Genomic DNA, 12,050 nt, shown 5'->3' with positions numbered 1-12,050 from the left:
GTGTGTGTGTGTGTGTGTGTGTGTATGTATGTTGCTGAGGATCCAACTCTGTCTCATGCATGCTAAGCAAGCACATTACCACTAAGCTACCCTCTGAGCTCTAAAGGGACAAATGTACTATCTGCTGAAGGCCTAGGGACAATATGACAATATAGCTTTGAAAGCGAACATTTATTTTGTACCTGTTACATCCCAGACACTGAGGCAGGATATATAGTTTCCTAACATTCACAGGGTTTGACAAGTGATACATTCCTGTTTAACAACTATGAAAGCTGATACTCAGGAAGTTTACATAGCTTGTCCATGAAGTCTGAAGCTGACTCATGGATGCCACCTGACACTACACCATACCATTCCTACAACTACACTATCCAAGACCAGCCCCAACAGTCTACCCAAGAATGTTCAGAGCAGCATTCTTTTCAGTAACCCCAAATGAAAACACTTCCATATGGTATACTTGGTAACTAGAATACTAAGCAGCTTTTAAAACCAAGGTTGAATATGAATGGTAAGATCTTATAATAGGAAAGACATCTATATACACTGACATGGAAAGCAGTTATGCCACATTTAGTAAGATTAAAATTCAATGTATATGCAATATTTTTTTTTTTTTGTCTTTTTGAGACAGGGTCTCCTTGTAGCCCCAGCTTTCCTGGAACTCACTATGAAGTCCATGCTGGCCTTGAACTCACAAAGATCCACCTGCCTCTGCCTCCCAAGTGCTGGGATTAAAGGCGTGCACCACCACACCCAGCTATATAAGCAATTTTTAAAGCTTAAGTGTGGGTGTGTTTGAATAGGCATAGAAAAATGTCTCAAAGAGTCTAAATAAATTAACAGCAGTAAACTAGTACAGGAGTCATTTATCTTAGCATTTCTAAATCACTTGAAATCTGCTACAAACATACTGCTTTTGTAATTAATTTTTTTCTGAAACTGAGCTGAACTCAAGTGATCCTCTACTTCAAGCCTAGGACTACAGGTGTGGGCCACTGCTGCCAGGTTGTTCATTTATTTTTGATATTATTTTTCTATTATTTTGCTTTTTTTTGAGGCAAAGTCTCACATTATAGTCTACGCTTTCCTGAAAGTCACCATGTAGCCTAGGCTGGCCTCCAACTTGTGAACCTCCTGCATGCCTGCAAAGTACTGAGATTATAGTTCTGCTCCACCACAGCCAGTTCAGTTTGCTTTTGAAGAGAGTATGGCCATATATATAACTGCTATTAAAAACAAGAGTTAACACCAGGCAAGGTGGCACACACCTTTAATCCCAGCACTCGGGAGGCAGAGGCAGGTGGATCTCTGTGAGTTCAAGGCCAGCCTGGACTACATAGTGAGTTCCAGGCCAGCTGGGGCTACAGGGAAACCCTGTCTCAAAAAGACAAAAAAAAAAAAAAAAGTTATGCTGGAGATGGTGGCCCATATCTTTAGTCCCAGCACTCAGGAGGCAGAGGCAGGGGGATTTCTGTGAGATCAAGGCCAACCTGGTCTCCATAGTGAGTTCCAGGCCAGGCTAGCTAGAGCTACAGGGAGACCCTGCCTCAAAACGACCAAAAAAAAAAAAAAATGAATTTTAGAAATTTATAATTCAGATTTTTTTCAATGAAAATGATTGTGAGCTCAGGCATCTCAATTCTAATTGAACACAGTGTTAAATTTCAGTATTTAAAATTTATGAACACTTTACAAAGCTTTTTAAGTGATAAAAGCAGGAATACCAAAGCTTGAGGCCAGCATGGGATACACAATGAATTCAGGGCTTGTCTTAGATATGGCTAAAGCCTGTCCCAAAACATCCATCTTCCCCCTAAATTTGTTGGTGTGTTTTTTTTTTTTTTCATTCAAAATGCTAAATATGATTTTTAAAAATTCCCTAAACCAGCTTGTGTAAAAATAGAGAACACTAGCAGAAGGAAAAGTGAGTACAGTTCACAGAGTAGCAGTGCTGGGCTACCTGAGGTTTGGGTCCTAGAATTTTTGAATATAATGTATAAGACATGACATTGCAGACTGGATAGCCTATTCCAATTAGCACAGCAGCTGTGAGGAACTGGGCCAGATGGATCACTGGGGTGTACAGGCACCAGGCTTGTTCACTAGGGCAGCCGATTGGTTGTTCATTGTGATCTTCTCTTGGAGAATTCCAAAGCTCAGTAATAATTTCCCCAAATGTGGTATTAGGGATTGAGCTATTATGTAGATCTGTAAAAAATAAAATTAGTATGGTACATCACTCATTACTTTTAAATAAAGGTGTTAATGTTATATATTACAATGACCATACCTTCCCACTGTACTTTGGGGAACTGATTTCCCCACGGTAATAAGATGAAGAAGCCAACCCCTACAATGATGAGTCCTCCCAGTAGAATAGCACGCTCGCTGATCCTGTTTAAAAACAGAAACTCTGACTTTAAAATGCAAAGTGAATTCACAGTTCTATTACCTTAAATTATAAAAAGCCAGAGTGATATAATTTTGTCAATTATTATAATGCTAAATAGAATTCCCCACTAAAAACAACCAATACAAAGCATGAGGGTAGACACCTGTAATCCCAGCACTTGGGTGGCAGAGGCAAGAGGACTGAGTTCAAGGCCAACTTCGGCTATAGAGTGTGACCTTGTCTAAGAAAACACAAAAGAAAAAGAAAAAATACAACAAACAAAAAATAAGACGTCTGAAAACTGCTGATTGAGAGAAAAATATAGATGAGCATGCACATCTTTTCCTACAGAAAGTACAGCACCTGTCAGTGACCATCAGGGTATGGAAAGGGGCTCCAAGCCATGGTGAACCTGGCTAAAAAAGGAATAATCATAGCAAATAAGAGTACTTAAGTGTTTCAATCTATGAATTCACAGTACATCAGAATACTGCTCACTTTGATGCTAAGAAACCAGCTCATTGTAAAGATCAGTTAATCAAAGAAAAGAATCAAGAACTTTTCCTTTTCCTCTTTTTTCTTTTCTTCCCATTTTTCCTTATATTCTCAAATTTTCTTTTGAAACAAAGTTCCACTATGTAGCTCAAGCTGGCTTTGAACTTATAACTATCCTCTTGCTTCTGCCTCCTGAATGCTGGGATTATAGGTATGTACCAGCACACTTGACATATTCTCCTTTTATTATGTGGGTGTGGTGTTTGTGCACATACACCATATGTGTGGGGGTGCATGTGCTTATGTGCATGCACAGAGGGTAGAGAACATCGGGTATCCTGCTCTATCACTCTCCACTTTATTCCTCAGGCTCTAACTAAACCAGTTAAGCTATTCTTGATGCCAGTAAATCCCAATGATCCTGTCTCTACAACATCATAGCACTTGGGTTACAGGCATAAACAAGTCTGGCTTTTTTTTTTTTTTTTTGAATCCAAGGAGAGGCATTTTTAACACATTTTTCCAGAAATAACTTGAAGCAGGTTACATAAAAATATAGATACAATAAACTTTAAGGGGGGGAAAATAGGCATAAGAAATCAAAGACCAAAGGATTTGCCAACATGGAGTCAACATTGGTGGAATAATGGCTTCCATTAGCTCTGTTCTTTTTTTTTTATTGGGCTTCCTAACAGAACACAGTACGGGGGTTTATTTACAAAAGAGTGGGCACTTCCTCACAGCTGCACTGGAAAGTCCACATTCAAATACAGATCCCGAGACTTCCTGACAGCTGCACAAAATGGCACGAGAGGTGCCTCATGGCATTCTCAGCTTATATATCCTTAGCCCCTCCCCCATATGCAACTAACATGGACTGATTGGGTGGGAGAGGTACCTGATACGCCCATCAACTCCTTGACTAGCATGAGAAGGAGGTGTGACTATAGCTTGCTGGTATAGTGGTTGGAAGACACTTCCAGTTAACACTCCACCCTTTCCTCTGGCTCTTATATTCTTTCTGCCAACCTCTTCAACAAAAGTCCCTGAGCCTTGGAGGGGGGTGATAGGTGTGGGATGATCTTCCTCCCATTGTGGCAAGGCACTGAACTTTCAGGTCTCTGCATCATCTATTTTCCATGGGCTGTTGGCCCATTTCAGTGGAATTCCATCTACTAAAAAAAGACAAACAGCAAGAAGCAAGAACATCTAAACAGTGGCTGCTATAATAACCTATGGATGTAAACACAAATGCTTAGACAGTACTTTAGCAGGTGCATCACATCTATCTAACAAAAATAATTGCAGTGGCCTTCCACTGGGGCCTATATCTTCCCCTGCCACAGGGGTTTGGCCTGGTCTACAGTACAAGATGTGTGTTCTACCTCTAGGAGTTGGCATTATATCCAATAGAAAATTTGCTAGTACTACATACGGTAGACCGGTCACTATTGTACCAGTTGGAACATCTTCTTTGGCATGTTGGTGGGGCAGCACGCAGGGTCCATTGTTGAACAGACTTATAGGGGACATTTCTCCACCAGCCATCTGCACATCGCTTTCTGGCACTATGAAAGCCACTTATCCAGTGGCAGGGAGTTTTCAGGTTAGTCCAGGCTTGATTTCTCCCCCTCCTAAACTCACACCATGCAGTGTCTTCAGTAACAGCGTTTCACCATCCACTTCCAGTGTACAACCAACATTATTGGCAATGGTCATTATTACTATGGGGGCCTCTAGGGTCCCTCTAGCCAACAGCTCATAGGGGGAAACCCATCACTGGCACTTGTATTTTTATTTAACCACCAAATGGGTTCTGGTAGGGCTTTCTTCGATCCCCAAAGGGTTCCATCTGTGCTTAAGGCTTTTTTGTTGTTTTCATTTGTTTTTTACTGTGTATCATGAGAATTTATTTTCCTCTTTATTCCCATAGTTCTTTGTATAGCCCTCCTTACCCCTTCCCCTTTAACTACCCACTTTTCACATATTTCTACCTTACTAGTACCTTTCTCCTACTATTCTCATATTCCTTCTTTCCCTTTACCTCCCTGGTTCCCTTCCATATTCTTGGTTCCTACAGTTACATCAGGATATGCACTCACTTATAAGAATTTGGTGCTAGAATCCACAAATGAGGAAAAACATATGGCTTTTGTTTTTCTGAGTCTGTTACTTCACATAGTATAATAGTTTCTAGATCCATTAATTTATCTGCAAATTCCATTATTTCATCTTTCTTTATTGCTGAGTAGAACTACACTGTGTAAATGTACATGTTCGTTAACCACTCATCTGCTGAGAGATACTTAGGTTGCTTCCAATTCTTAGCTATTGTGAAAAGGGCAGCAACAAATACGGTTGTGCATGTGTCTCTGCAATAGGATGAGTCCTTTGGGTAAATGCCAGGGAGTGGCATAACTAGGTCATATGCTAGGTTCATTTTTAGATTTTTAAAGAGTTCTTCACACTGCTTTCCACAGGGATTGCACGAGTTTGCAATCCCACCAAATAGTGAATGATCATTCCCCCTTTCTCCACAGCCTCCCAGCATTTGGTATCATTTGTTCTCTTGATCTTAGCCAGTATGACTGGGGTAAAAATCTTAAGGTGATTTTAATTTGCATTTCTCCAATTACTAAAGATGTTGAACACTTTTTTAAGATGTTTCTTAACCAGCTTTATTTCTTCCTTTGAGAATGCTCTGTTTAGATATTTAGCCCATCTTTTAATTGGGTCATTTTTTACCTCGTTAGCCCATCTTTTAATTGGGTCATTTGTTACCTCGGTTGTTTTTTGAGTTCTTTACATGATCTGAATGTTAAGCCTCTGTAAGATGTATCACTGGTGGAGTTTTTTTCCTTCATTTTCTTGTTTCTTTTGCTGTACAGAAGATTTTAGTTTAATGAGGTCCCACTTGTTGACTGTTGACCTTAATTCCTGACCAACTGGTGTCTAATTTAAAGTTCTTTCCTGTAACTATCTTGTAGGTTACTGCTAATGTTTTCTTCTAATAGTTTCAGAGTTTTGAGTTTCATACTGAGGGTCTTTGATCCATTTGGAGTTGATAAGGATCTAGTTTCATTCTTCTACAGGTGGAGATCCAGTTTTGCTAGCACCATTTGTTGAATATGCTGTATTTCCTCCATTGTGTGTTCTTGGCACCTCTGTCAAATATCAGGTGGCTGAAATTGCATGTACTCAGGTTTGGGTCTTCAATGATGACCCATTGGTCTATGTGTATTTTTGTGCCAGTAACATGCTATCTTTAGGACTATAGCTCTGTAGTATATTTTGAGATCTGGTATAGTAATCCTCCCAGCAATACTCTTTGTGTTCAGGGTTGCTTTGACTATCTAGGGTCTTTTGTGCTTCCATACAAATTTAAAGATGATGTTTTCTAATTCTGTGATAACTTTAGTGTCAACTTGACACACCTGGGTTGAGGGAGCCTCAATTGGGGAATTTCCTCTATTGGACTGGCCTGTGGCCATGTCTTTGGAGAATTTTCTCGAGTAACGTGGCAGAGCCCAGCCCACTGTGAGTGGTGCCACCCCTGGGCAGGTGGGCCTATGTTGCATAAGACAGCAGGGGCCAGGGAGCAAGCCAGTAAGCAGCATTCCTCCATGGCCTGTGTTCCAGCTCCTGTCTCCAGGTTCTTGCCCTGAGTTCCTACCTTGGGCTCCCAGATGAACTGTGACCCAGGAGACATAAGCTGAATAAACCCTTTCCTCCCCAAGTTGGTATTGGTCAGAGTGTTTTGTCACAGCAATGGAGAAACAAACTAAGACAGAAATTGGTACCAGAGAGTGGGGAATTGCTGTGACAGAACTGATCTTGGTGTTTTAAGGAGGATTGTGGAAGCATTTGGAACTTTGGGCTGGAAAAGCCATTGAGTACTCAGAGTTTGTTACTGTGGAGCTTGAACAATTATGCTGAAAGAGTTGTGAACAACGGAGTCCTGGCTTGTGAAGCTTAAAAGGGAAGTGGAGACTATCAGGGGTGTTCATGTGAGATTTTGAATTGAGAATCTGAGGGTTCTGGTCAGCTGGGGCTGAAGAATCAGCTGTGATGAAGAAGAGACCAGAACCTGAAGTAAAACCTTTGCTTTACTGGGACAATCGTTGCTGGTTAGCTGGGGCTGAAAAATCAGCTGTAAGTAACAAGAGACCAGCATCACTGTGATGGAGTCTTCTGGGAGGTATTTCCTCAGGGTCAGCACACAGAGGGGACCCACACCTCTATTTCAAGCTGGAAGCAGGACTTGGTAATGTGTAAGAGTCTCCTGCATGGTTCTGGTGTTGAAAGCATGAAGGGGTCACAGAGAGCAGCTGAGGCTTGGCACTGTGAGAGGCCAGGAAAGGCCATAGGTGAGGTGCCTCTTCAGCTGCAGTGAAGGCCCCAGGATCGAAGGGGTCATGGAGAGAATCTGAGGCTTTGCACCCCAAGAGGCAAGAAGAGGCTATTGGTGAAGGTGTAGCCTCATTTTCAGTGGAGACCCAAGCTTTTCAGAGATACAGGGACCATAGGACAACCAAGGACAGCAGTAGGTGTGGAATAGAGCTGGCCTGGGTCTGCAAGATGAGCTGTGTGCTGTGGACTGCAGAGTCAGAGAAGTGGAGCCGCCAGAACCCTTTAGAGGCCAGAAGATCGTGAGTGAATCCCAGATGTCCAGCCTTGAGCTACTTTGCTGGAATTTGGTTTTGCTTAGGTGTGCCCGGTTCTTCCCTTTGAAATAAGACAGTACTTGTTTTGGATTTTACAGAAGACTACCCACAGTTAAAAGACTTTTAAGAGACTATGGACTTTTAAGTGTTTGGATTTTTTAAGGACTGTGGGGTTTTTAAGGTTGTACTGTCTTATGCTGTAATATTAATGTTAACATCATATCTTGCGGACAAGAATTGGAAGCTTACAGTTTAATAGTGATATGTTTGTGTGTCAAGTTGACAGGGGCTCAATTGTGCTGGGTAACTTGGGGAACTGCCTCTATTGGACTGGCCTGTGGCCATGTCTGTGGGGAATTTTCTTGATGAGTGATGTGGCAGAGCCCAGCCCACTGTGGGTGGTGCCACCCCTGGGCAGGCAGGCCTGTGTTGCACAAGAAAGCAGGCTGAGCAGGGGCCAGGGGAGCAAGCCAGTAAGCAGCATTCCTCCACAGCCTGTGCTCCTGCTCCTGCCTCCAGGTTCCTGCCCTGAGTTTCTACCTTGGGCTCCTAGATGAACTGTGACCCGGGAGATGTAAGCTAAATAAACCCTTTCCTCCCCAAGTTGGTATTGGTCAGAGTGTTTTGTCACAGCAACGGAGAAACAATCTAAGACATATGTCATGGGGAATTTTATTGGGATTGCACTGAATCTATGTATAGCTTTTGGTAGAATGGCCATTTTTACAATATTAATTCTTCCAATCCATGAGCATGGGAGGTCCCTCCATCTTCTGGTGTCTTCCTCAATCCCTTTCTTTAAAGATTTAAAATTTTTGTTGTAGAGATCTTTCTTGCCTTTGGTCAGGTTTTGTCCTAGTTTGTTTCTCCACTGCTGGAGGAAAGGGTTTTTTTCTTACATCTCCTGGGTTAAAGGTCATCAAGGAGCCCAAGGTAGGAATTCAGGGCAGGAACCTGGAGGCAGGAACTAGAGTACAGGCTGTGGAGGAACACCGTTTACTGGCTTGCTCCCCTGGCCCCTGCTCATCCTGTTTTCTTATACAACACAGGCCCACCTGCCAAGGGGTGGCACCACCCACAGTGGGCTGGGCCCTCCCACATCACTGAATAATCAAGAAGATGCCCCCACAGACATGGTCGCAGGCCAGTCCAATGGAGGCAATTCCCTAAATGAAGCTCCCTCAACCTAGGTGTGTCAAGTTGACACTAAAGCTATCCAGCAAAGGTTTATTCCAAGATATTTTATTTTATTCTAATTTTTTTGCAGGTATTGTGAAAGGGTTTCCCTGAATTCTTTCTCCAATTGCTTGATATATAGAAAGACTACTGACTTTTGTAGGTTAATTTTGTAACCTGCCACTTCACTGAAAATGCTGATCGGTTCTAGTTTTCTGATGGAATTTTTGGGATCTCTCACATATAGTATCACATCGTCTGCAAAAAGGGATAATTTGACATTGTCTTTTCCAACTAGTATTCTTTAATTTCCTTCTCTTGTCTTACTGCTCTAGCAAGAGTTTCAAGCACTATATTGAAAAGGAGTGGAGATAGTGAACATCCTTGTCTGATTCCTGATTTTAATGGGAATGCTTCCAGTTTTCATTTAGAAGGATGCTGGCTGTGGGTTTGTTGTATATAGCTTTAAGTATGTTGAGGCATGTTCCCTCCAGCCCAATTCCCTATAGAACTTTTATCATGAATGCATGCTGAATTTTGCTGAAAGTCTTTTCTGCATCTATTGAGAATGACAATGTGGTTTTTGTCTTTGAGTCCATTTATATGATTGAGATGTTTATTGACTTGTGCATATCAAGCCAACCCCATGCATCTCTGGAATAAAGCCTACTTGATCATGGTGAATGGTCTTTTTGATGTTGTAGCCTGAAAATGATTTATTCTTTCCGGACTTCTGAAGAGGCATGGGCTGGCACAGAACACCATGGGAAGAAGAGTGGAGCCTAGGGTGAGGAGAGATGGAACGAAAGGATTTGAAACCAAGTTTGGGGAGCAGGGAACAGGGACCAGGCAAGTCAGTCTTCCCTGGACCTGGTGGGGTGCCAGGGGACCTCGCAAGGACCCCATGACCTCTCATGGGACTCAGTGGGGTGAGTGGGCATGCAGGAACGCTAGATGAGGCAGACCATGGGCAAAAGCGATCCAGAACAACAGGCTGAGCTGTGCACAGCTTGATGCCAGGTGTTCGTTTCTTAGTAAGTTGCTCCCCCCTCCCCGCAAAAAAAGGTATAAGCGCTGCAAAATTCAGATAAAGATGTGGTATGTGGTTTGTTTAACCATGGCAGGAGCAAGGGACCCTAAGAGAACTCGGCCGACAGATGTATATCTGTATACACGTATTTTGTTGAGAATTTCTGAATCTATGTTCATTAAGCATATGGGTCTATAGTTTTTTTGTTGTTGTTTTTGGTTGTCTCTAGCTGGTATGGGTATTAGAGTGATGCTGGTTTCTTAGAAGGAATTCGGGACTACTCCCTCTGTTTCTATCATTTTGAATAATTTAAGTAGTACTGGTTGGAGGTCTGGATCTTTTGGGTATCTTCAGCTCTGATTTTGTTGATTTGGAGGTGCTGTTTCTTTCTTTTGGTTAACTGGGCTAAGGGTCAATATTGTTTAGCTTTACAAAGAACCAGCTCTTAGATTCATGGATCCTTTGTATTTTTTTCTTTGTTTCCATTTCATTAATTTCTGCTCTAATTTTTGTTATTTCTTTTCTGCTGGGTTTGGGTTTCATTTGTTCTTGCCTTTCCAGAGTCTTGAGTTGCAATGTTAAGTCATTTATTTGTGCTCCTTCTGGTTTTTTAATGTAGGCACTTAGAGCTATAAACTTCCCTCTTAGGACTGCTTTTAAACTGTCCCAGAGGTTTTTTGGTGTTGTATTGTCCTTTTCATCAAATTCCAGGAATACTTTTATTCTTTCTTAATTTCTCCTTTGACCAACTCATTCAGGAGTGTGCTGTTTAATCTCCATGAGTTTGTGCAGTGACTAGGCTTTCTTCCAGTGCTTTTAGGCTTTACTGCATTGTGGTCTGACAGAATGCATGGAATTTTTTTTTTTTTTGCATTTCTTGGTTTGTTTTGTGCCCTAGTGTGTGGTCAATTTTTGAGAAAGTTCCAAGGGGTGTTGAATAGAAAATATATTCTTTGGTGCTTGGGTGGAATATTTGGAAGATGTCTGTTAGGTAAAGTTGACCTGTCTTATGGAGACAGTGGGGTCTTGAAGTCCCCTACTGTTACTGACTCCAGGTTAATGTGTCTTAAAATCCTGTAGTGTTTTTATGAATTTGGGTGCACAAGAGTTTTGTGCATATATGTTCATGATTGTAATATCTTCTTGGTTAATTGTTCCTTTGCTCAGAAGGAAGGGAACCTCTTTATCTCTTCTGTTTAGTTTTAGTTTGAAGTCTATTTTGTCAGATATTAGAATTGCAACTCCTGCTCATTTCTTAGTGACATTTAATTGAAATACTCTTTTCCATCCTTTCTTCTTAAGGTAGTGCCTGTCCTTGAAGGTAAGATGGGTTTCTTACAGACAACAAAAAGATGGATTTTGTTTCTTAATCCATTCAACACTAGCCTCTGTCTTTTGACTGTGGAGTTCAGTCCACTGATAAAGTTATTATTGAAAGATGTGTATTGATTGCCATCATTTTGAATACTGTTTGCATTTTTTGTCTAATTTTGTGTTTCCACAATTATATCTTCATTTAGATTCTTTCTATTGCCCCTGGGGTACAGTTTCTCTCTCCATTGTTTGTATTGCTTCAAGTATTCTTTGAAGGGCAGGTTTCATGGACATGTATTCTTTCAGCCTATTTGTGTCATGGAAGATTCTTCTTTCCCCTTCAACTATAATAGACATTTTTCTGGGTACAGTGTTGGGGACTCCTGCTGTTTTGGGTTGTAGTCTTTCCATGTCCGGATAGCCGCATGTCGGCTCAGCGCGAATGGAAGGACTCCTCTTCTCAGCAGGCCTGGTTTCCCCTTAATAAATCGGAGTTGCGTCAGAAGCTGTGTCTGAAGCTGTATCATTGAATCCTGCATCTTCCCGGAGAGGGCTGTCTCTTCGTAAACCACGACTCACGGAGAATCTGCTTTCGCCATTCTTGCACTTCCCACGAGATCTGGCGGCCGGCAGATCTCGTACCTTGAGGGAGTGCCCAGTAGTTTGGAACAGAACCCACCCAGGCAGCTGACAGTGGTCCTCTAAAGCCGCCAGCCCTGGTAGCAGAGAGCCTCAGCAACGTGGAGAAACAGGGACCCGCCCAGCGGCGGAGAGCCAGGGACCCGAACAGCAGACGCGGTGGCCGCGCAGGAGACCGGCGCCACACCCAGCAGCTGGCGCTCCGAGATCCCTGCAAGCCCATAGTACAGTATTCTAGGTTGGCATCTATGGTCATTTAGAACTGGAAATACCTTGGTCCAGGCTCTTCTGGCTTTCATAGTTTGCAATGATAATTCAGCTGTAATTCTGCTCA

At 42.1% G+C, this 12,050-nt stretch overlaps 1 protein-coding gene across 2 annotated transcripts in view; it reads right to left on the bottom strand.

The window, feature by feature from the left end:
• The window catches only part of Mfsd8 (major facilitator superfamily domain containing 8), a 55,795-nt gene that overhangs the window by 3,345 nt on the left and 40,400 nt on the right, over positions 1-12,050 (bottom strand). For both annotated transcript variants that reach the window (XM_029558972.1, XM_008823680.3), the window contains exons 10-11: positions 2,297-2,400; positions 1,967-2,214 (exon numbers count right to left, since the gene is read on the bottom strand). In XM_029558972.1, the coding sequence (XP_029414832.1) occupies positions 1,967-2,214; positions 2,297-2,400 (352 nt within the window). The remainder of the gene's footprint in view (positions 1-1,966; positions 2,215-2,296; positions 2,401-12,050) is intronic.

Source organism: Nannospalax galili, unplaced genomic scaffold, assembly GCF_000622305.1.
Source record: "Nannospalax galili isolate Female #2095 unplaced genomic scaffold, S.galili_v1.0 scaffold1109, whole genome shotgun sequence".
Taxonomy (NCBI): domain Eukaryota; kingdom Metazoa; phylum Chordata; class Mammalia; order Rodentia; family Spalacidae; genus Nannospalax; species Nannospalax galili.
The sequence above is the reverse complement of the archived record's forward strand: the minus strand, read 5'-3'. Positions and strand labels throughout refer to the sequence as shown.